Source organism: Pelmatolapia mariae, linkage group LG6, assembly GCF_036321145.2.
Source record: "Pelmatolapia mariae isolate MD_Pm_ZW linkage group LG6, Pm_UMD_F_2, whole genome shotgun sequence".
Classification (NCBI taxonomy): Eukaryota; Metazoa; Chordata; class Actinopteri; order Cichliformes; family Cichlidae; genus Pelmatolapia; species Pelmatolapia mariae.
Genome location: NC_086232.1, coordinates 7226497 through 7252909, shown reverse-complemented (window position 1 = coordinate 7252909; position 26413 = coordinate 7226497). Strand labels below are relative to the sequence as shown.

The window sequence follows — 26413 nt, the reverse complement described above, 5'->3', positions numbered from 1 at the left end:
TCAATTGTAACTTTGTCTACATGTTTAACTTCTACTATTAACTATTAACCACTACTACTGAGCTCATGCAGTGAGGAGGATACTTTGTGAAGAAAGGCCATCAGTCAAGTGGAAGTTAAAGTCAAACACTGCCAGAAGAACCCAACAATGCAGCCAAAGCTCTTCCTCAGAGCAACAGATGTTTTATATACAGAAAAGCAACACAGCAGATTAATATCACCAACAATGAAGAGGACAAAATTCTAGGATGTAAAAATGTGGAGAGTGCAGCTTCCAGTTGTTGGATGAGATATCCTCCTCACTGCCATCATCATTAAATCCACATGAGCTGAATGTCAATGATTACCTGCTACAACAGTCAGCTGTAAGGTGGAGTTATGAATCCCTCTGTTGTTGTGGGCCACACAGTAATAACTCCCACTGTGCTCAGGTCTGATGTTGCTGATGGTGAAGTTCTGTCCTGATGTTTTAGGTGAGTCTTCATCCTCCTTGTACCAGGTGTAATTAGCTGCTGGGTTAGCATCACCACTACAGGTCAGAGTGACTGAACTGCCCTCCACTATCTCAGCAGAGGGACTCACTGACACAGAGGGAAGCTTTGGAGCATCTGGAGGAGGAAACATGAACATATTTAAAAGCCTTCATGGAAACACACAGTGAGAAGTGGAAGCTCATTTCCTGCTGAAGCTCCACTTCTCACCGAATCAGATACTGTTAAGTTTTCTTCACAATTATACAAATTATTTTCTCAAACTGCAGGTGATGATAAAAATGTGTGAACTGGAGCTGGAAGAATATTTCTCTTATATGTTTGAACCTAAACTAATGGAAATTCATCAAACAAGAATATGTCTGGAATGTGTTTGAAAAACTGGAATAATGTCTCTGATTGACCAATGATGATGAGAGGTGAGTCTTCAATGTTATCTTTATGGAAAAAATAATACAAGTGATTAATATACTGCATAGGTTAAGCTAAATGATAAATTTATTTGACACAGTATGTTCTTTATATTTCATGTTTAAAAGCACAAATTATTATTCCTGACAGATGATGTTGGTAAGCTGAGTGAAATCGATATAAAGAATAAAGATTATTTTCTAGAATAGATATAAAATCATTTTACTTCATAGTTTTTATATCTGTATCATCACAGTGGAAAATAAGGTCTAACTTCAAATTTAATTGTAATTTTCTTCCTTATTTTGAGGAATTCAGTAAATGTTTGCTTCCACTGATGATGTTGATACTGTACAGTAATAATGTGAGACATAAAACTGAAGCCATGTTGGTCAAAAATATTTCCATGTAAAGAAATTCATGCAGCAAACTCAGAAAACTGAGAAAATGTGATTGTGAGGAGACACTTATGGCGTTAACTTGCAGGATCATATGTTCAGGCTCCACATGTTAGTAAATTAAGTTATCATGTGTATTGTTGACCTGAAAACCTGAAATTTATGCACCCAGTGCAAGGAGGGGGGTTCTTAAGAGTTTTGTACTTTTATTTGATAACACATACTGTTTATGTATATTTAACACAACATGCTGACACAAGTGATTGTGGTATAATTATGATTAACACAGATTTGTAGTCTTTAAAAAGACAAGCATTAATAAAAACACACACATTATTTGAACACTTCTGTAACTTATTTTTAATGTTGCTGCATACAAGTTGAATGCAACTCAGTCACATTACCTTTTATCAACACTTAATATGAACACTGTATGTTATTTAAAAAATAATAATTAAAAACACTCCTTGTAATGCATTAAAATCAGCCCAACTTTTATTTTCAAATATAAATAAAGTCTATTAGCCAACATACTGGACACTGGTCTGCTGAACAACACACATATTACCAATATTGTAGCTGGTGTTTTTTAATAATTTATTATTTTATTTGTCATACAATTTAAAACTTTATTAATCTTTTCAATAAAACAGATCTAATTATTCTGAAACTAAGTGTAAGCTTCCCATAACTTTTTATTTAAGTTACATTACTGATATAATAAATATAAAATGTTTGTATTGTTTATCCACAAGTGCAGTCTCTGGCTCAAACACAGAAGCTTGGTATGTTTGGTTGTCAGTCCAGACATTACTGCTTGAATGCCTGTCATGAATTTAGCTTATCCAAGTGCAATTGCCTGAAGACTAGGGATGGGTACCGGTATCCGGTGCCATGATGGCACCGGTTCTGACATAAACGGTAGCAACCAGACTGAAAAGCAGCGCACATTTCGGTGCTTTTTTTTTTACTGAGATGTCATACACTTTGGATTCTAGCCAATCATTTTACCTTTGCAAGCGTAGTAGGCAGGCCCAGGTACGTACGTTCTTTTAGAGCAGAGCTACAGATTAAAAATGCCCAAGGCGAAGCGGTCAAAAGTCTGGCTGTACTTCACAGCAAAATATGCAAACTCAGCTGCTTGCAACAAGTGCTTTAAGCTGATACTGTGATACTGTGCAAAGGAGGTAACACCTCGAATCTGATGAAACACCTGCCGACATATAGCATTTTGTTAAAAGCCGAGAAATGCGCCGTATTTGATAGCTTGCTGCGAGACCTCACACCGAGCACATCTACAACATCCCCCAAAAACCCGAAGAGGAGAGTCCTGGCCCCTAGCCCTGCCAGTGTAGCAGAAATGATGACGGATGATGATGGCAGCAGCAGCCGTTCTTCCCTGCGTGAGTAGCTTAATGTTGTTCGTGTGTAATTTACGTTGAGTAGGCTAACCACGTTATTACATTAATGCATGTAAGGTGAACTAGCAAACCCCGTCGTAGTTACATGCGGCTGTCTTCTTGTTTGATGGCAGATACTCCCTTCACCCTGGCCAAAAAAGCAAACAATGACCAAAGAAAAAGTGGAAAACACAAACTTTTGGACAAAGTTTGTGTTTTTTTCCCCCCATTGATTAAGCACTGCTTCCAGCCACGAGTGATACCATATATGCCCTATAGCTGAAGAAAAGGCTAACATTGTTATCTTTTTACAAAAAAACAGCTAAACATGAGAGATTTTAGGACAAACTTTGTGTTCTCCATTCTTTAAGCACCGGCATTGTTTCAAAAATACCGGTTTGGTACTGGTATCGGATAAAACCTAAACGATACCCATCCCTAGTCATAACAGGAAACTGATTTCTTCATCTAACTACTGAAACAAAGCTAACCATTCAACATGAACATTACAGTAGAACAGTTTAGAAAGCTTAAAATGTAGCCAGAGGCACATTTTCATTCATAGCTGCCTCATCAGATCTTTACAGGAGATTCCACCTGAACTCTGTGGAGCCTGATCTCAAGGGTTTTAAGTCTGACCCTGAAACCAGAAGAGGATCTTTCTGTCTCTTCAGATTCACTGTGATCCTGTGATGGGAGTGATTTCAGCCTTGCGTGATCACGCTGATGTTTGCACAGAGCAGACAATGAAGTGAATGTTTTGGCACATTGGTAACAGTAAAACAGTTTATTAGTAAAGTGGGATCGTTTGTGTTCGGAGTATGAACTGAGATTCCTGAAGCTCTTGTCACACTGGCCACAGCTGAAGTTTCCTTTAATGTGTCTACGTTCATGAAGACTACGAGAACTCGTTTGCGAGAAACTTTTTTCACAGTGTCTGCACTTGTATGGTTTCTCTCCTGTGTGGACTCTTTTGTGTCTTTTAAGGTGACTCGAAGTGGTGAAAGACGACCCACACTGGTCACAGAGGTGCTTTTTAACCCCACTGTGAATGAGTTCATGTCGTTTTAACTTATTTGATGTGGTGAAACCTCTACCACATTCTTGGCAATAGTTCATTTCGTATCTATTGTGTCTATGTTGATGGTTTTTCAGATTCCATTGATGATTGAAAGTTTTTCCACAAATGTCACAGCTGTATGCTCTGATTCCAGAGTGGGTAACTAGATGACTCTGTAAGCCACTACGCTGAGTAAAAGCTTTTCCACACTGATCACAGGTGTATGCCTTAATTCCAGAGTGGGTAACTAGATGACTCTGTAAGATACTACGCTGAGTAAAAGCTTTGCCACACTGATCACAGGTGTACGCTTTAACTCCACTGTGGATGACCTGGTGTCTTTTTGAGCTTGAAGCTGAGGGAAAAGACTTTCCACAGAAGTTACAACTGAATGGTCTCTGTCCAGTGTGGATGGTTTGGTGTTTTACTAGGCTTGCAGACTGGGTAAAAGACCTGCCGCACTCGTCACAGCTGAACGGTCTCTCTCCAGTGTGGATGATTTGGTGTTTTTTTAAGTTTGACATCTGCGTAAAAGACTTTTCACAGTCTCCACAGCTGAACGGTCTCTCTCCAGTGTGGATGAGTTGGTGCTTTTTTAAGTTTGCAGACTGCGTAAAAGACTTTCCACAGTCTTCACAGCTGAACGGTCTCTCTCCAGTGTGGATGAGTTGGTGTCTTTTAAAGTCTCTAGACTTGGTAAAAGACTTTCCACAGTCTTCACAGCTGAACGGTCTCTCTCCCATGTGGATGGCCTGATGCTTTTTTAGTGAAGCTTTGAGGAAAATCCTTCCCACACTCGTCACTCGTCTCTTTCTTCTGTGAGGTTTGTCAGCCTCCTGAGAGCACTGACTTCTCTGTCCACGTTGGTCCTGCAGTGACAGAGATACAAACAGAGGCAGTGAGTGAAATGCAGTCATGGAACAAACTGAACCTTCAAACTCCCTCCATTAACACTAGTTTTAAACTTGAGGCTGGTAGTGATGGGTCATGCTGAGGAAGCTGAGACAAAAGAGCTTAACCTTTGAAAACAGCTGGAGCTTTGGTGTTGCTAAACATCCTTAAAGTCTATTACCACCACCTACTGGTGGTAGTAGAACATTACAAATTCAACCAGGTGCAGTTAAAACAACAAAGAAAACGTAATAACATTTCAAATATTGTAAAGCCATGCCCATTTCTGGAGCTTATAAGCAAATACTTGTTGTATCATGTTAAGACACTAAGAATATTTAACAGGTCTATGCTTTCTCGTGTTTTTTTAAATTAATATTATTCAATGATAATAAATCTAATGCAGGACGTTTCAGTATGTTAGGTTTAAAATGTTTTGATTTCTCCTAAGCCTTTATAATCATTTTCATATACACACTGCAATTGTGCTCATATGAGTTGGCACTCAGTTTTTGAAGGTCAAAAGCTTCATTCGGGGGTGACTGTCCGGACTGATATATTGTAGGAATGACGTAGAGTGCAGAGGGTTGTTTTGCAACACGCTTACACTAGAAGATATTAAACCCGATTCTTTGATCCCCATGATAGAACAGAGAAAACCCGACTCAGGAGTGGTCAAAACATTTATAATTCTTTATTCAATCATCTTCTGGAAGAGAGAGCCCTGCACAGCACAAAGCGAGTTGCAGAATCTCTAACATTAGAAGCTAAAAATGTGTCTCATATAGGTGTTATTTTGGTACTTTACACGTCACACATAGTTTCGATATAAACAACTCCTTATATGTTACTAGTTCCCCTTTTTCTGTCTGGTTTCCCGTATGTATTAATATGCTTGTACAGCTCTACACTAACTTCCTGTTTTTCAGTCTGGCTGAGCACTTAGTTTGTGAGTCAAAACTGGCTTTGCTTTACAAGCCTTTATTACTAAAATGCATAAAACAATATAATCAGACAATAAGCACTAATAATATATGTTTATCTTGTAACAAAGACTAGAGGATATATTAGTTATATTAATAGAAACAAAAACTCACTCCCTACATGCGGGTTTTTTTCCCCCCTTTCTGTTTTGCTTCTTTTTCTTTTTTTCCCCTTCTTTCTGTCTCTGCAGATTCACTGTGATCCTGTGATGGGAGTGATTTCTGCCCTGAGTGATCACGCTGATGTTTGCACAGAGCAGATAATGAAGTGAATGTTTTGGCACATTGGTAACAGTAAAACAGTTTATTAGTAACGTGGGATCGTTTGTGTTCGGAGTATGAACTGAGATTCCTGAAGCTCTTGTCACACTGGCCACAGCTGAAGTTTCCTTTAATGTGTGTACGTTCATGAAGACTACGAGAACTTGTTCGTGAGAAACTTTTGTCACAGTGTCTGCCTTTGTATGGTTTCTCTCCTGTGTGGACTCTTGTGTCTTTTAAGCTGACTTGCAATGGTGAAGGACGACCCACACTGATCACAGAGGTGCTTTTTAACCCCACTGTGAATTAGTTCATGTCGTTTTAAGTCATTTGATGTGGTGAAACCTCTCCCACATTCTTGGCAGTAGTTCATTTCGTTTCTATTGTGTATACGTTGATGTTTTTTCAGATACATTTCCTTCCTTTTGTTTGGTGTGGGAATAAGAGAAAATACATCATTATTAACATGGCTTTTATTAAAACGTTTATTAAATGTGTAGTTGTAGTTATTTTTCATACACACATTGAAAATGTGCTCATGAGAGTTGGCGCTCAGTCCTTTTACGGTCATAAGCTTCGTCTGGCGTGAATGTCCAGACTGATATATTGTGTAAAGTGACTCAGAGCGCAGAAAAGTCAATGCAAACACGCTTACAGACACAAATAACAGTAGATGAAGTTCTAGGTCAGAGGTGAGAGATACATTTTGCTTGTAATTGCATTTGTGCCTGCATAGCAACAGTTGGTACAGAATGTGCTAAAGATAAGCATAAAAAGAGCACATCAACGGGAAACATCGGGAGGGTAAGACGGTTGAAATAGACATGTAGGGTAAAAATGTTGCTGATAACAGAAACTTGTCTAACTGTCACTAACTAATGCATGTTATGTTATTTGCTATATTTTAGTTGCTTAAAAACAGAAAAAAAAAGGAAAATACATGTATTAACAAATTGTTGAAGTTGATGGTATTGCACAGTGATTCCTTAACCTCCTAAGACCCGAACTCTTCCAAAGCATGCATTTTTAATTTCTCTTTGATGTTTGGGCATATTGGAGCCCGATAAATGTAAGAATATATGAGGATATTCGTTTAAAATTTTGATAGAACAGTAGCAGTATAATGTCCTCGTAAATGGATATCAGGCCCTTGAAGAGCAAAATTGAGTATTTTGGTCTAAATAACCCAAAATGTGATGTCCACATATGTGGACGGCAGGTCGTAGGAGGTTAATGTCAATTTTTTTAAAAAAAAAAAAAATTTAAAAAGCAACATGTTTACACATAGTTAATGGATTTTCTATAATTCTTTGGGTCAGGAAGCCCGGACAAGATATTCTGGACCAACACTTAGATAAAGTACAAGAACAATGGATAGTAACATTAGATTATCCAGGCTGAGCAAAGAGGTCTTTCCTTTGTGTGTCTCTTACAGAGGAACGAGCAGATACCAGACGAGGTCACGGAGGTACGAGGATGATTCGCAGCAGACAGCAAGAGTGCCATGTTTTTGCCGGAGGAAGATATGTTTTTGTCTCACTATATAATGTTGTACAGCCCGCTTGAGGGTTATCCTTTTTGTCAAGCATGCTGCTAGTTCACACTGCGGTCCACAGTGCTGTGTAAGCTTTAATTTCAACTGCCCAAGCAAATTAAATGTGCTTGGTTGTTACCAAGGGCGTAGATTTGCCTTTGGCACTGGTGGGGACGGATGATTCAACCACCGAGCCCTGCCCTGTTTCTTTTTTTATTTTTTTTCCCTTTTTGTCTTTGCTTCTTGATTAAAAAAAGGAGAAATGTAGTTGCCTACATATGCTATTCTACATGCTTTTAAACTATTTAAAATTACAATTCATAGTTTTATATGTGAATTATATAATGTTAAATTACTTAAGTATTTTAGGCTTTAGTTTACTTCAGCCATATTCCATATAAATCAGGTGTAATACAAAAATAAAAATAGAGTCACGGCAATAAAAGAATATGACTTTAAGGACTTAACAACATTACTTCAGTTATAGTACACCAACATCTCTTATACATTAGCACTAAGGGAACACTGAATGACCTGGTGTTTTTTGTCCATAAAACTACTCCTCTAAGATTACCACAAAGTAAAAGATCTCTCAGCAAAATTATACAACATTTAAGGCACTATTGCCCCGATCAAACCAGTGAGCTGGGATTTTTCATTCTAAACATGAACTACTGTTACAGCAACAGACATGGACTACTGGTGTCCCACACAACAACTCAATGTCCACTATGTGAAGGAGCCAAACACATGCCTTCTCCTCTCGTTAACTGAGATAAACTGCTGGCATATTGGTTTTACTGTCCAGTCTATCCTGGTGGACATGGCATACATCAGCATTGTTTAATCTCATTTGAGTCATTGTTAATGTTAGCCATTTTTTTAGTCTTCTGAGAGCACTGAAGCTTCTTTCAGGTTCAGTACATGCGTTTTATCCTCAGATTAAAATTATTATTACTATGTGCTTGATGTGCCTCACCTTTGGCCCTGGCTCTTCCCTTCTGACTGCACTAGGAAATAAAATAAAATAACACATTGATCCGTGCCATATAAAAAGTGGGACATGTCAATTCAAACTCTTTGTCAAATATACACTAATGAATCAATTTACATCAGCAGCCTAACGATTGTTCTGATAATAAATACTAGTTAATCTATAGCACCAAAACATCAGTCAGTCACCTGTGACCTCGCCTCTTCCCCTCTGTCCGAGCTACAACATGGCAGAGCTGCCTCTGTCACCTGATAAATAACAGTGAGACATTCCACATACATGCAGTCACACATGTGCTGCAAATACAGTCATGAACCATCAAGTCATCATCCAATTCCACCTGTGACCTTGTGTGACCATTACTCTCTGAGCTTTGTGTTGGTTCTTCTGTCACCTGACAAATAGGACATACATGACAATAAGAATAAAATGTGTAGCTGCTTCAGTGTTTCTGTCAATTTGTGCAGATCTTGACTCATTAGTAATGTTTGTAGGGTGAGTGCATTTTTAAACTGTGCAAACTGCACTACAATGTGGAATATTTGCAAAATCATGACTACCTCATGATATTTTGTCTCAAACATTAACCCTATGAATGTGTCAGTGCCATTAGGATGAAAATATTGTGTCACCAACATTTTGACATTATACATATAATTTTAACAGCCTCTGTAAACTAATATCCTGGCTTGCTCGAGGCTGCCGTTTTCTCTGACAGTTTCAATCAAAATTAGAAATGCTGCTCTGAGAGACTGCGATAACTAATAGTGCTGCCTGTTGTGCAGTTTCCAAAACACGTTATTTATGGTTACATACAATTTTAGACTGATGTGGGCCAAAGCCTAGCATAGCCTGTAACGTTATTATGACGGACACATTTTATGAGTTAACTTGGCTTTAAGTGACTTACATGTTTCTTTGAAAAATACTTTCTTATATCCAGGTTCTTCCTTTTTGTGGCATCCTCCTCTCCTCCTTGCAGGTCCTGGCAGCGCAGGCTTGCCGCTGCTAAAACTAAACAGAGCTCCCTGAAAGGCACAGCCAATCACATTGGCCATATTTGTCACATGACGTAGGACTCCAGTAGAAAACGTAATTTAACTCTTTCTGCACCGCTGGGTGAATGAGACGCTGACAGATCGTTTTTCTTTCTATCGGGTTTGGTTTTTTTACTCGAAGAAATCAAATTATTGGTGGGGACAATTTAATAATCGCTGGATATTGTTGGGGACATGTCCCTTCCGTCCATGCCAGATCTTGGTTGTTACTTCCCCATCCCACACTTCCAACACCTTCATCTCTGTTTCATTAGTTTTTGTTAACATCTTCCTGTGCATCACTTTACAGCAGCCAGACTCATTAAAATGAGACTTTGTAGGAGTTCACTTCCTCTCATGCGTACATCCACAGCCGCTGGCCAATAAAGTTTATTGTGACCCTGATACTGCAGCAGATCGCTCTCATCCATTTCCTGTTATCACTTCAAATAGAAATGAGGCTGTAGAGGTTTGGTGCATGCAGAAAAACAGCTGCAGGGACAATGAAAAGACGTTTCTGCTCCAACTTTCTGCCAGCAAACGCTCAACTTCTCCCAGCATGCTGAGCTAATAATTAGTTGGTGTTTTTCTCCAAACACTCTCTCACTCTTCTCTCAACGTGTTCACAATAAACTGTGAACAGACACCGAGGAGAGCAGCAGAAGACCTCATTCAGGAGCTAAACTTAACATGAACTGAACTCACAGTAAAGTTAGCTCGGTGCTTACCTTTAGATGAGCCCACAAACCGAGAGAAACTCCGTGATGAAGCTGGAACTCTTTCCAAACACAGGAAACATTTCGGAGCAGAGACCCACGTGGTTCACGCTGATCTCAGCTACGATCCAGGAGACAAGGGTGGGCAGATCGATGCAGATATCGATCCAGACGTTGGTAATGGTATATGATCGATAGTGATGTGTACTGTGTGTCGAAGCTTCGATACCTGTGTCGGGTAATCTCGGGGGAGTTTTTGTGAAGGCTTGCTTTGATTACGTATGCAGTGACGTTCGAGGCCTCGCGCGCAGTCGGTACCACGTGACTGATTCAGGAACTGGCTCGCCGGTTCGCGCCAGATTCGAAATAAAATGTAGAATAAATGTAGAAGAATAAAATAAAATTCTTCGAACCATCTGTCGACTAGTTGGATGGAAAGCTTCAGTTCATCACGAGGCTTCATCTCACCATCACTAATGACCGATACTTTAGTTAGTTTCTCTCCTGTAGGTTCACTACTTTACCCTTTGTGGATGAAAAAGCAACTCTGTCTGTGCGAACACCTCTTCTAATGCGGCAGACTCACTTTGGTCCGGCCCCTTCTTCCTACCCCGCTGTGACTTCGTATTGTGTGGTCACGTGACTCCGCTACACACAGAAAACGCATGTGGAGATATTTTATGACTGTAAATGAAAATGCTGGAGAACAGATGGAAGGCATGTCAGCACCTAAAGACACAGGGGACCACAACAAGCTGTAGAGTTCAGCTTTCGGGCTTTCAGATTGTTTGTTTGCAGGGTTGGAAAATAGGCAGCATAGTGGCTCAGGCCTGACAGGAGGAATGTAGGAGCTTTTGCAACCCTAGCCTCTTCCTGTGAGCAGTTTGCATGTTCTGCTTTTATTTCTGGGTTGTTCTCCGGGCACTTTTTCAGCTATCCAAAAGATCTTACAGTCCTTCTTTAATTAGCATTTTGTCCACATGTAGTGACTGTATTACTCATGTTACATGCAGCTGCAATTCACAGACATTTCCTGAACACCTCATATGGAAGCGAATAAGAGACGTGACATGAACAAAATACAAGAAAAACCCATCCAAATTACTTCATTCTCAGTTAAAAGCCTGTGAAGAGCAAAAGTGGTTCCTTTCCTTCTCACTAGAAAGGATGCAGAATTATATTGTGCAGCTGACATCACCTCATTATAATATACTATTATTTTGTATTTTTTCACACCCCAGATAAAGGCTTTGGACGAATTTACACTTCACACATTTTAATATCAAACTTTGTGTTTCTGTACACCTTGGACATTATAACCTGACACTGATCAGTGCTGAATGTGTCCATACAGTACAGGGGATAATCTTTTAGGATGGAACAGCTTTCAGATTTTTTTATTCGCAGAAAGGATAAAAGTTGTCTCTTTCTACTTTAAGAGAGGGGAACTCACTGATGCAAGTACACTCTGGATCTGTGTGATCAGGCTGTCATGAATACTGAGCTCCTGCTCTTTGTGTTGCAGGTGTGACCTCGGCATGTGAGAAGTCCTGTGTTTAAATCCCAGATGACCAAATCTGCAGTGCACATTTCGGTGCTTTATTTGGGTGCTTTTTTTTTACTGAGATGTCATACACTTTGGATTCTAGCCAATCATTTTACCTTTGCAAGCGTAGTAGGCGGGCCCAGGTACGTACGTTCTTTTAGAGCAGAGCTACAGATTAAAAATGCCCAAGGCGAAGCGGTCAAAAGTCTGGCTGTACTTCACAGCAAAATATGCAAACTCAGCTGCTTGCAACAAGTGCTTTAAGCTGATACTGTAATACTGTGCAAAGGAGGTAACACCTTGAATCCGATGAAACACCTGCCGACGTATAGCATTTTGTTAAAAGCCGAGAAATGCGCCGTATTTGATAGCTTGCTGCGAGACCTCACACCGTGCACATCTACTGCGGGTGTGGTGCCTGTTATCGGACCCGGAGTTAGCAACATCCCAAAAACCCGAAGAGGAGAGTCCTGGCCCCTAGCCCTGCCAGTGTAGCAGAAATGATGACGGATGATGATGGCAGCAGCAGCCGTTCTTCTCTGAGTGAGTAGCTTAATGTTGTTCGTGTGTAATTTACGTTGAGTAGGCTAACCACGTTATTACATTAATGCATGTAAGGTGAACTAGCAAACACTGTCGTAGTTACATGCGGCTGTCTTCTTGTTTGATGGCAGATACTCCCTTCACCCTGGCCAAAAAAGCTAAAATGACCAAAGAAAAAGTTGAAAACAGTTAAACATGAGAGGTTTTTGGACAAAGTTTGTGTTTTTTCCATTGATTAAGCACTGCTTCCAGCCACGAGTGATACCATATATGCCCTATAGCTGCAGAAAACGCTAACATTGTTATCTTTTTACAAAAAAAAACAGCTGAACATGAGAGGTTTTTGGACAAAGTGTGTGTTCTCCATTCTTTAATAAGCACCGGTTCGAGTACCGTTTAAGCACCGGCACCGTTTCAAAAGTACCGGTTTGGTACTGGTATCGGATAAAACCTAAACGATACCCATCCCTACTGAAGACAGTCTTTAACATTGTCCCAACTTCCCTTAAGTACAGTTGCTGCAGATGTGGGCTGGATATGCTCATCTCTCCTGGTGTCCTGCAAGGAAACAACCACATTCTTTAGAATAAAAAGTTATATTTAGTCTACTTATTTCATTTATCTGCGGCCAGGTTTTAGGAGAAGCAGCCTAAGCAGAGAACTCCAGACCTCCCTCTCCACAGCCACCTCCTCCAGCTTATCCAGGGGAACTCCATCAGATCCTGGGTCTGATCCAGGGCCTCCTCCTGGTTGAACACAGCCAGTACACCTCACCTGGGAGACGCCCAGGAGGAATCCTTGTCACATGCCAGATCTACTTTAACTGGCTCCTTTCAATGTGGAAGAGAGAAAAAAAAACAACAGTCATATGACCTCCGATGAGCACGTGCTTTGGCAACAGTGGGAAGGAAAAACTCCCTTTTAAAAGGAAGAATCCTCCAGTAGAACCAGGCTGAGGGAGCACTAGCCATCTGCCAGATCCACTGATAGTGGTCTTCTTACTATTCCACAGACCTGTTTGAAAACAAAGGGGGATTGCGGTTTTCAAACTCTAGTTCCAATACCGTTTACCTCCCTCGCTACCCACCATCACCTCTGTGGCTTCTTTTAAAAAACAGCTTAAAACACATCTGTTTAGACAGGCATTTGGGTAATGTTCACGTGTAATATGTGGTTTTATTTCATATGCTTTTATATTCTCATGTGAAGCACTGTGTTATATTCAAAAAGTGCTATATGAAAAAATTTTACTTACTTACTAATAAGTAATGATTCAATGCAGAGAGGTGTATAAACACATAGTGAGTGAGAAAGGTGACTGAAGAAGAAATATTCAATGCATCATGGGAATCCCCCAGAAACATGCACCTATTGCAGCATAACTAAGGGAGGATTCAGGGTCACCTGGTCCAGCCCTAACTATATGCTTTAGCAAAAAGGAAAGTTTTAAGCCTAATCTTAAAAGTAGAGATAGTGTCTGTCTCCCGAATCCAAACTGGAAGCTGGTTCCACAGAAGAGGGGCCTGAAAAGATTCAACATTCAAGGTCTTTATTGTCAATACAACAATATACACAGTATACAGCATATCGAAATGCCGTTTCACCCCAAGCCCCCCATGGTGCATTTATATGAATATAAAAAACATATCTCCAAGAGATATAAAACTAGAAATTGCAAATAAATAATAACTTACTAATTTTGAATAAAATTAAAAAGATAAAAGGGTGCTACTACTAACTACATCTATGTACAATAAACAAAGACAGGACAAGAGATAATACAAACTGATGATGTGCAATTACAGTAAAGTGAGATGTTGATATTGAAGACCAGGTTCAATTTATGGTCAGGATATTGTAGACAAGACAAGACGAAGACATGTGCAAGATGTAAAATGTGCAAATATAGCTGAATGTAGATGTGTTCAGTAACCATGTGACTGAGGTGTGTAAATAAGCAGATTGTTCCAAGGTCCAGTTTGTAGTGCATTTGTGGAAGTTTGTGTTGTTATTGAGTATTTTGGTGAGTACTATAAGAGTGTCTGTAAAAGTGTTTATGTTCATCAGTCCTTTGGTGGTAGTGAGTTGAGGCCTCTGACTGATTGGGGGGAAAGCTGGGGGGAAACTGAAAGCTCTGCCTCCCATTTTACTTTTAGATACTCTAGGAACAACAAGTAAGCCTGCAGTGCGAGAGCGAAGTGCTCTAGTGGGGTGATATTGTACTATAAGGTCATTAAGATAAGATGGGGCTTGATTATTTAGGACCTTGTATGTGAGGAGCAGGATTTTGAATTCAATTTTGGATTTAACAGGGAGCCAATGAAGGGAAGCCAAAACAGGAGAAATATGCTCTCTCTTTCTAGTCCCCGTCAGTACTCTTGCTGCAGCATTTTGGATTAACTGAAGGCTTTTCAGGGAGTTTTTAGGACACCCTGATAATAATGGATTACAGTAGTCCAGCCTGGAAGTAACACATGCATTAACTAGTTCTTCAGTATCACTCTAAGACAGGATATTTGTTGTTACCAACTTAAGACCATGCAAGCCAGGGGTCCGTTCTTCGTACCTCGCTAAGTAAGTTAGCCGGATTTGATTGTTGACGATTTCGCGTGATCTTGGATCATTCGGTTCTCCGAAGCTCATCCGGGACTTGCTGTCATAGCAACAGATCCGTAAGCGTAAACCTGCTTGGGAGCAGGCTTACTTTATGTAAACAGGATTAGATGCACCACTCAGGTATGTCCGCTTCAGTTATACGAAAGCAACAGTGATATTTCTCCACTGTTTTCCCATAAATAAATATTATCAGTGTAACTAAAGATAATGCAGTATTTGATTCTTTTATTGATTTCATACAGATACATACAGGTCATTTCCTAAAAAAAAGGGAAATGTACTATTAATCATTCTATGTCATGTATTTGATTATTTCAGATGTAATTCATATTTTAGAGTAGTAATAGTAAATTACTTCATGTAATCAAGATGAGAGACCACGGCTATAAAAGCGAAGGTGGATTTGGGAAGTCTGTCGCAGCCATGTCCTGTCCGTTTGTACGCGAGCAACCCATTGCGGAAGGTGCAAGATTACAGTTTTTCTCGATTGCTTAAACACTATAACCAGGCCTCTAAACTAAAATTTCAAAACCATAAACGCTATTGGTCAAAAAGCTCACCCATTTCCCTGAACTATAAACACTATTCCCTGCTTTGACACATGACTCAAATTTGGTGAACTGGTACTGCAAAACTCTACACACAAATCCCTACATTTTACAGTGCTTACACCATGTAGTCATGTAGAAAGCACTAGCATGCAATAATGTTAACGTAAGTCAGCATAGCTTGAGCCCAGTTAGCACACAATTAACCAGGTGGAAACACTAGGAGTCAAAATTTAGCACACACCAATCAGAACCTGCGATGGATAGATAAAAGGGCCAAAGTCAGCTCATTCAGGTTTGAAACAATGGATCCAAAGAGATGCAAAGGAAGAGGACGTGGTGGAGAAAGAGGACGTGGTGAAGGAGGAGGACGTGGTGGAGAAAGAGGACGTGGTGAAGGAGGAGGACGTGGTGGAGAAAGAGGACATGGTGAAAGAGGAGGACGTGGTGGAGAAAGAGGACGTGGTGAAGGAGGAGGACGTGGTGAAAGAGGAGGACGTGGTGGAGAAAGAGGACGTGGTGAAGGAGGAGGACGTGGTGGAAGAGGAGGAGGAGGTGGTGAAGGAGGTGGAGGTGGAGAACGACGGCGACAAGGAAGGGGAAGAGCAAGGGCACGAAGACAGTCAGTCTCGGATGAAATTCGAGCCACTTTAGTTGACCATGTCCTTGTCCATGGGATGACTATGAGGGAGGCTGGGCAACGAGTACAACCAAATTTGAGTCGCTTCACTGTTGCCTCCATCATCAGAACCTTCAGGGAGGAAAACAGGTAGGTGTACTTGCAGTAAGACTGCTTTGTACAGTAACGTTACTGAATTTATGTGTCTTGAGTTTCAGTATGTTTCCATTATTTTCCTGTAAAATGAATGTGTGACAGTTACAGTAATGAGTGCTTCTATTTTTGTAGGACACAGAGACGACCACCTGGTGGAGGCAGGTTAAGGCTTTTGTCGGAGGAGCAAGAGAGGGAACTTGTAAACATGGTAATTGCAAATAATGTAATCCGCCTGCAAGAGATTCAAAGGAGAGTGATTGAGGATGATCATCTTTTTCGAGGCATAAATGCCATCAGCCTCTCCACAATTGACCGCATCCTCCGAAAGAATCAATTCCGGATGAAACAGGCATACCGAGTCCCTTTCGAACGAAACTCTGACAGAGTGAAAAACCAACGTGTGGAATATGTTCAGGTATGAGTTTTGATACTGTATAAGGTATTGTGTACCATCACAGCATGGCAGTTTATGCTGCCATTTCAGCACTCTTGAACTTTGGTTCAGGGTACCGATTGACGCTACTGTGTTATGTGTTTTGCAGAGAATCTTTGAGATTGAAGGACGGCCTGTTCCCCATGAAATGATCTTTGTGGATGAGGCAGGTTTTAACCTGACCAAAAGAAGGAAAAGGGGGAGGAACATAATTGGCCATCGGGCTATTGTAAATGTCCCTGGTCAGCGTGGGGGGAATGTCACTATGTGCGCAGCCATCAGCCAACGAGGGGTACTCCACCGCCATGCCGTACTAGGACCCTATAACACTATGCTTCTCCTTGCTTTTCTTGATGGTTTAAGACAACATATGTTCCAGCTGGACTACAGGGAACCAGCACAGCCAGAGCAGCCTCACTACGTTGTTGTGTGGGATAACGTCAGCTTCCATCGCGCTGCTCTGGTTCGTGACTGGTTTACCAATAACCCAAGGTTTTCTAATATCTTTCTGCCTGCATACTCCCCCTTTCTAAACCCGATAGAGGAGTTATTTTCGGCATGGCGGTGGAAAGTGTATGACCGAGAACCTTATGTCCGTGTTCACCTCCTTCAGGCCATGGAAGAGGCCTGCCTAGACATATCAGTAGATGCATGCCAGGGGTGGATCAGGCATGCAAGAGGATTTTACCCCCGCTGCCTGGCTGGGGCCAATATAGCCTGTGATGTGGATGAGATTCTCTGGCCTGACCCAGACCAAAGACAAGATGCTGTGGTGGGATAATGTTTCTGGTGTGTGTTGTACTGTATAGTACATGAATGACAATGTGCCACTGTACATACATTGGTTGCGTCTTTTGTGTTTATCATGTGACAAGGGTTTTGAAGGGGAGAACCATAAGCAACCTAATTGTTTTGGAACTATTCTTTTGAATTAATTGTACCAGTGTGCAAAACTCTGTTGTAGTGTGTGTGTTTTTGAGGGCTTGTGTTTGATGTCTGAGGGCAAAGTTCGGTTTTTCAGCAGGAGTGAATAGTTTTGGGTGTAGAGCTTCATTTTGACCTGGAAATAGGATGTTTGGGGAATTGAGTGAGATGTTATGGATTTGTGTTTACTGTTGTGCGGATATGAGGCGTAGTTTCAAGAAATGTGTTTTAGCAATCGAGAAAAACTGTAATAAGGAGAGTTTTCAGAATTCAGCGTATATTGCGGGATAGACAGGATCCTTTAGCTCAGTGCGACAGTGTGCTCATAGAGAGATATCGCTTTTTTTGTTATTTACTTAACACTCTCTCTCTCTCTCTCTCTCTCTCTCTCTCTCTCTCTCTCTCTACATATATATATATATATATATATATATATATATATATATATATATTAGGGGTGCAACGATACTCGTATCGATATTGAACCGTTCGATACAGTGCTTTCGGTTCGGTCCGCATGTGTATCGAACAATACAACATTTTTAATTTATTTTATCAACTTTCCTTCTGACGATGCTGTCTGTGTTGAGAGCTCAGTGGATCTGCGTTCGACTACTCCGCCTAGGCTGCACTGTCGAGCGCAGATCCACTGAGCGCAGCGCAAGCTAGCAAGACAGAAGTTAAGCTCATTGCAACATGGCAAATTGAACCTCCCCCGCCCGCATTCAGATCTGGCTTTTGGAACTATTTTGGTCTTCATGTGAAGTATGACCCTGAAGGTAAGCGCGTCATGGACAAAAGTAAAACAGTATGTCGGATGTGCCACGCAATGCTCAATTACATGGGTGGGAACTACTGCGTTAGCGCAGTTTGCTCGTTAATGTGTTGACTCCGTCCAGCCCCAAGCACGGGTCGATCCGCGGTAGCTCGTTAACAGAGATTTGCCGTGTTGTGGTGTTAACGTCATTTCAGATTAACGCTGACAGCACTAGTGGGAACACAACGAATATGACTGCACATTTACGCCGACATCATCCTAGTGCAAAGACAAGTGGAAGCAGACAAAAACAACAAGCACGCATGCTACAAACTTTACCCGAGTCATTTAGACAGCCGTTAGCACATGATTCTCCTTATGGGGACCTGATATGTTTAATATGCTGCTGAGAATATACCCCAGAAGAAGCGTATAGTATAGCTTTTATTTTGGAAACTCTCTTTTCCAAAGATGAGGGATTTCTCCATCAGATTTATTTTTTTATTACTTTGTTGTTTCAGCAACATTACATTTAAAAACTGTACTTTTGAGTTAAAATATATATTTATAATTTTAATAAATGACAAATTAAAGAAGCATGAACATTTTTTTGTATCGAAAAAATATCGAACCGTGTCACCAAAGTACCGAACCGAACCGTGAATTTTGTGTATTGTTGCACCCCTAATATATATATATATATATATATATATATATATATATATATATATATATATATAGATAGATAGATAGATAGATAGATAGATAGATAGATAGATAGATAGATAGATAGATCTCCCAACTTACTGTGCATGCTTCAGTCACCCCTCGCATGGGAACAGGTAAAAGTGATAGAGTGTTATGTAAAACTACACACAAAAAAACCCACAATGTCAATAAATGTCACGGTACAAAAAGCCGGGGCGTGACGAGGGGGTGCAGGACCACCACCTGTCTTTATTTGCTCTGCCCTTTTCTTGGTTGCTGTTATAAACAAACAAACAGATTATTGCAGGGTCTCTTTTCAAGAGACTAAAAGCAATATAAGTGATAAATATTACCATTCTGTAGAATATTCTTATATTTCACTTTTACTTGTTCCCATGTTCTAGTGGGTCCTGTTGTGGCTCTAATGTGAAAGAGGATATGATGTAATATAATATAATGTGATATAATATAATATCACATGATATAATGTAATATCATGGATCACTTACGAGTTTAATTTGTCAGCAACTTTCTGCCAGCCCTCTCTCCTTGCTTTTGCAGCCTTTGCAGTGTTCCCCTGCGTTTTAATTAAACTCTGAAACTCCTGAAATCCCTCAATCAAGAGTTCTTGCTCTGCTGCCGTGAAATACTGAGCGCGCTCCTTCGACATCTTCGCCGACCAATCACAGGGTTGCCGATCAATGTTTCTACTATCGATGCGTAGCCCCTTTTAAGCCACCCAGTGATCTCAGATTACTTCATCCAGCTATACTAATCGTCAACAACAGGTGTGTTCGGAGAACCGGATTAGCGAGCTCAAAGTTAGCGCGATGATTTGATCTTGGATGTGTCATTTGATCTTGGATGTAGTAAGCGAGGTACGAAGAACGGACCCCAGGTCTCCACGGCTCTACTCAGTCCATACTCCCCATGTGTGGGGTTAGGTAGTCGTCAGTGCGAGCCCGTTACAATGGTACGGTTTCTCTCAGAACAGCTACGCAAGCAGCATGTAATGGCTGCCACACTATACTCTACTCTACTATACTACAATAGTAGGACAACACCCCCTAGCAGTGCCATATCACCATAAGGGTTGTTACAGTTTGTAGCAACAACTGTGTGAACAGTGTCAGAATAAAATGTGCTGAAAAGCATAGACATGTGGTTGGGTCTGTTGGGTCTGTCATGGGTTTTGCAAAGTACAGGGAGGAGGTAGCACTTTGATCGGCTGTTTTCACCCACTATTTTTTACACTAGGGATGTGTATATATGTGCGTCTGGGTGCGCAAATATGATTATATTATAGTGTTAGTTAAATTAAATATTGGAAAGTGGGTGGGATTAAATAAGATTATGCTTCTTCCTACTCCTTTTTGAACATTCATTCATTTCTTTTGCTTTCTTTGTTTCTCTCTTTTTTCTCTGTTGTTGTTTTACTATTTTAACATGTTCAAAATAAAGATAAAATACCAGCTGTATACTGTCTATTATAAAGACAGTTCATATTCCTATTGTAACGGCTGGGGCAGCAGTCGTGTGGAGATGGGAAGAAGGATTCAAGAAGCAGACAGCTGCGGTGATGTGAATGAGTTTATTTACAGTGTGCAAAACGTAACAAAAGCAAGGGCTGAACCAAGCATAAACCTATACTGGGTGAACTAATAAACAACTCTGAAAACACAAGGACACTGGAGGACACACGGAAGGGCACGGAGAAGGCAGTGCAGAGAGATGAGGAGATGACCGAAATACACAGGTTAACATATTGTTGCACGGAGTAACACAGACGACGCGACGACGAACACAAGCAGACACACACTATAAATACACAGAGGGACACTGGGAAATCACACACAGGTGGGAGACATGGCTGGACCTGATTAACCTGACAAGACAGGGGGAACACTAACACCAGGAACCAGCAGAGGGAGCAGAAACCCAGCATCCACAACCCCAAACACAAACCATCCCAAAACAGTCCACAGATAATAATAATAATAATAAAAATAAATACACCAAACACAAAATCACTGAGGACCATGACACCTATGTACTAATATTATATTATGATTATATTAATATAGCACAAAGTTTTGTAATCTTTGCACAAAAGTATCTGGTAGAAACTTTGAGTACATTTCAGAGCCGATAGTACTTTCACTTTTACTTAAAGATGTTGAATCAGTACTTCACAGTATTTCTCTAAGATTGTGTCTGATAATTGTCACAAACCTCATATTTTATTCAGCATTATTAACTCTCCACCTACTGCTGCTCCCCACGTAGCATTGAAAGCAACATGTGAAAACTTAATGAAATTCTTCATTAATAGGATTGCAGATATCAGGTCTCATATTATCCTTCCTACTACCGACCGATCTGTTCATACACCAGCTTCAGTTGCTTTTGACCATTTTGAGCCCGTGTCCTTTACATTACTGAGTGAAGTAGTCAGCAACTTGAAACACACAAGATGTACTCTGGACATTATCCCATCTCATTTATTGAAAGATGTTTTTGACATTGTGGGTATGAATTTACTGTCTATTGTCAGTAGCAGTCTTCAGTCTGGGTGTGTCCCTGCTGACTTCAAACATGCTGTGGTGGAACCTATTCTTAAAAACATAACCTGGACCCAGCAGTTTTATCCAACTACAGACCAATTTCTAAATTACCTTTTCTTTCTAAAGTCCTAAAGAAAGTTGTCCCTCTTCAGCTCCAGACCTTTCTAGATAAAAATGGCATTAGTGAAGTATTTCAGTCTGGTTTTAAAACGCACCACAACACTGAAACTGCTCTTTTAAAAGTTTTTAATGACCTTTTAACTTTTACTGACTTGGGAGATTCTGCCATTTTAATACTGTTAGACCTCAGTGGTGCATTTGATACCGTAGATCATGGGATTCTTATCTCTCGGCTTGAGCACTGTGTCAGAATCAAAGGCTGCTTTGGAGTGGTTTAAATCTTACCTGTCCAACCAAAGTTTTTCTGTTAGATTGGGGGGATACATCATCCTCAAAAGCTTCACTTTCTTGTGAGGTCCTCAAGGGGTCCATTCTTGGTCCAGTTCTCTTTTCTATTTATATGCTCCCTATGGGTTCAATTTTTAAAAAACATGGGATCTCATTCCATTGCTATGCAGACGACTCACAGATTTACCTGCCACTGAAACGTAAATCTGTGAGTCCTCTGAAGGGTTCGCTAGATTGTTTGGAGGATGTTAAGGATAGCATGGATGGCTTTAAACTTCCTTAACCTAAATGAACAGAAAACAGAGGTGATTGTGTTTGGTCCCTGTGACCACTGTGACTTTGGCCCTTTAGAAATTTGTAATTAAAAAAACCCTTTGCAAGGAACCAAGGAGTGTTTTTTGACTCTAATCTAACGTTTGATAAACAGATTAATGCTGTAATCAAGTCCAGTTTCTTCCGTCTTCGATGACTTGCTAAAGTAAAGCCATTTCTCTGTTTTAGAGACTTTGTGAGAGCTATCCATGTCTTCATTTGATCTCGCCTTGACTACTGTAATAGCCTTTACTCTGGTGTTAGTCTGTCATCAGTTAGCTGTCTACAGCTGGTCCAAAATGCTGCAGCAAGGTTACTAACTGGCACACGAAAGCAAGACCACATATCCCCCATACTGGCATCATTACACTGGCTGCCAGTTAGTTTTAGAATTAATTGTAAGATTTGATTATTTGTTTTTAAGGCATTACACGGGTTAGCACCGCCATAACTGTCTGATCTTTTAAATTGGTACACTCCTGTAAGATCACTGAGGTCTGCGGATCAGTTGCCCCTGGTTGTCCCGAGGTCCAGATTAAAGCACAGAGGAGATCGGACCTTTGCTGTAACTGCTCCTAAGCTCCCTTCACATCAGGACTTCCCCAACATTGGACACTTTTAAAACCCGTCTGAAAACCCACTTTTATTCCTTGACTTTTAAATCAGAATGAGCTTGTATTACTTTTATTTATCTTATTTCTCACTCAAATCTTCTAATTTTATGATTCTTTTTCTTAACTCTTATCATGTCTCCCGATGTATTTATTTCTTTTAATTATCTTAATTGTACAGCACATTGGTCAATGGTAGTTGTTTTAAATCTGCTATATAAATACATTTGACTATAACTTTGACTACACAGTACTTTAAATATTTACTGAAGTATGTTTTTATCCTTCTTAAGTGGAAGTATATCTGTACTTTTTCTTAAGTAAAAAATGTCTGTATTTTGCCACCTCTGTTGACAGGAGGTCACACAAACGCACCCCCAAACACACACATACACACGTATGCACACACACATACACATTCTCGCACATGCATACACGTGCTTACATGTGCACACACATACACACATAGTGCCTTATCTTTTATAACCATGGGGGGGTTTATGATGGGAGGGGCTTGTGTGTATTGTAACTGTGTTTTCAATAAAAAGGCAGCAAGCGGAGGCCTGAGTTGAGGTCAGTCTGTGGTAGGATTCAGAGTGCTTGTCTGAGACACTGACCGGGACCTCCCTTGCTAGCAAGTAAAAGATGTTCTGTCTTGTTTCTTTCGTTAACGAGAATAAGTTTCTAAACCAGCGGGGCCTGTGGAAGCGCAGACCCAACAGCAATAAACTTCATTTCACTTCTCAAATATCACTGTGTGTCTCCTATATGATATATTTAACTGACATTTTTTATTGTAACAACCAACGATTTATACAGGAAAATAATGACTATTAACAAGGTTGCCCAAACTTTTGCATCCCATTGTATCAGTATATAATATGAAATATAAAAGGCCATGGAGAGCGCTTTTTATTTTTTCAATACAATACAAATTTCACAAAATCACTGAATATACCATAAAATCTCAAGTTTTTATCTCAGCCAATTCTGCTCCAGTGATGTGGGTAAAGATAATAAAATACACAATTTTATTAATTAATGCTTCAAAATCATCAGTCAAAGGTTTCCACTGGATCATCTCCAAACATTAAAGCATTATTTTGGTCATTGGGGGACAAGAGCGAGTGACTTCACACTAAAGCTTGTTATGTGAAGGCTGTGTGCAGGCAGGAAAAGGACCCAAAGCGCAGACTCCGGAGACAAACGTGAACTCAGACAGCTTTAATGCTGAACTCTAAAAAGGTAATAAAACCGAGAATCCAAAATAAACTTACACAGACAGACAGAACACACAGCAAGATAAGGGAAGATCACAACACGGACAGATGAAAACACAGGGCTTATATACACAGAGGGAGCAATCAGGGAATGAGAGACAGGAGGGAAACACAGCTGAGACAAATCAGGGCTGACGAGACAAAGGAAGCAAAATCAGACGCATTAACATGAGACACGGACTTTCAAAGTAAAACAGGAAACATAACACAGAGACGCAGACTTGACACGGGGATACAGCAGACGAGGGAGACAGCAACTATGGATCACAGACAGAAAAACCAGAACACTAAAACCCACACAGAAAACGTAAACTAAGAATAATCCTATAACCCATAAGGCAAAGCTAGAATATAAAGAAATAAACAAAATCAAAGAACCAAAAACACAAAACACTGCGTCGACGACCCAGGCACCCTAACAAAGCTAACACATATCCATAAATATTTCTGCTTAAGGAACAAAACATTAATGTAGTTAGTCTTACACTTTATTCCCAAATCTGCTCTGTGTTCCATTTCTAATTCAAGTTCTCTTTCTAATGTGTTGTACAAACATCTAATTTAAATATTTACCACACACAGTGATCTCATCCCACCCATCATGAAACTAAATTAATTAGTACGACAGATTTAATCCCCATTGATCTTTTAAGGCAGCAGACTTAGTATACATGGTAAATGGACTGGTTCTTATGTAGCGCTTTTCTACTCTATCTAAGCACTCAAAGCGCTTTACACAACTTGTACATTCACACAAGCATTTTTTTTTTTTATACACTGTTTCTAAGTGCTTCTTATCAAACATTCACATGCACTCATACTCTGATGGATGCATTGGAGAGCAACATGGGGTTAGTATCTTGCCCAAGGATATTTGGCATGCAGACTGTGATCGAACCAACAAGCTTACGGTTAGTAGCTGACCTGCTCTACCACCTGAGCTACAGCCACCCCATAACTGAGAATCGACTCTGCAAGGCGCTGTTTCAGGTCCTTTAGCCATACAGACAATACCCCATACATCCTACTACTTACTAACAGCAGTGGTGAACGAAAAACAGTATTTCAAAACATCTCCATGGAAAATAGATATACATGTCAATTTTTCTTTAAATTCTAATGAATTAATACATTTTCAAATGAAAACACTTGAGTTCATCTAAAAAAACTACTCATAAAACTCGTACGTAGCACCAGTAAGCTCGTCACGTCCCTGTCATCTTGCCAAACATATTAATCACCAATGGCAAGAAAGAAGCCTCTCTGAGCTTTTTCTGTATGTTTGCATTTAATGAATTAAACCTCCAGAATAAACCACTTAAAATATAAATAATCCCAACCATAAAAAGAGAAATGTGTTTTTAATGATTCAGTGTCTCCTTCATGGTTCAGACTGTGTGTTGCTTTTTCACATGTGTTCAAAGTTCAGAGCCCATCAGCTGCAGAATGTAAAGTTTGGAAATAATCCACCTCATCAGAGGTTTACTACTAACAGACCACACAGCTCATCATTCACTCTGCTCTCTTCAGATTATTATGTCTAGAAGAGCAAAGTATGACCATCAACACAACTTTGTTTTCAGTTTAGTGTTTCCTTGCCTTTGGTTCATTGTGCATGTTAATGCTGTGAACAGGAAGGGAGATGGTACAGTTTGACTTCCTTCTTCTGCCTGCAGACCACAGCAGAAAGGATTCTTTAGTCCACGTCCTTCACATTTGTAAGTAGAATTATTTATTGACGTGTCTGATTCCTGGATACATTATTTACCTGCTGACATGTTTTAGTGTCTCTGAAGTCACACATACAGCTCAGAGGAGCAACCATGAGTTTAACTGTATCAGTGAGAGGATGTGTTTACTACTATCTCACTCACATTTGCAGTTGCTATCATCTGTGCAACGTTTCCCTGCTTGCTAGTTCCATGGTAGCTTTTCCATGTAACAACACTGTGCTTATGTGTTTGTGCCATCTCATGCTTGCCAAAGATGACTAAAGTTTTCTTCCAGTTCTTGCAACCGCTACTGACCAAACTATCATGTTTGATGTTTTTGCCAAACACTCTACATGGGAAGCAGAAAGCTGCATTCTGGTTGACTGAATATTCTAACCAGTTGTGCTTTTCAAACCAGCTGTGGTGAAATGCTCGCTTCTGTGTACCAAAACAGTCATCTGGATAGCTCTTCAGCTTCAGCTGTCTGGGCCCTGTGTCTTT

General features: G+C 40.2%; 2 protein-coding genes across 2 annotated transcripts; one reads left to right on the top strand and one right to left on the bottom strand.

The window, feature by feature from the left end:
• Positions 1-1708: 1708 nt before the first annotated feature.
• On the bottom strand, positions 1709-10292 carry LOC134628418 (zinc finger protein 501-like; the record flags this gene model as incomplete). Its single annotated transcript, XM_063475088.1, has 2 exons — positions 1709-4628; positions 10188-10292. Coding segments are annotated over 2 exons (1461 nt in total), but the record flags the coding sequence as incomplete, so codon positions are not given.
• A 5671-nt stretch (positions 10293-15963) lies between these two features.
• Positions 15964-17806, top strand: LOC134628417 (uncharacterized). The gene is made up of 3 exons (XM_063475086.1): positions 15964-16197; positions 16336-16618; positions 16746-17806. The coding sequence occupies exons 1-3, from the start codon at positions 16106-16108 to the stop codon at positions 17415-17417; spliced, it is 1047 nt and encodes a 348-aa protein (XP_063331156.1). The 5' UTR covers positions 15964-16105; the 3' UTR covers positions 17418-17806.
• Positions 17807-26413: the final 8607 nt, after the last annotated feature.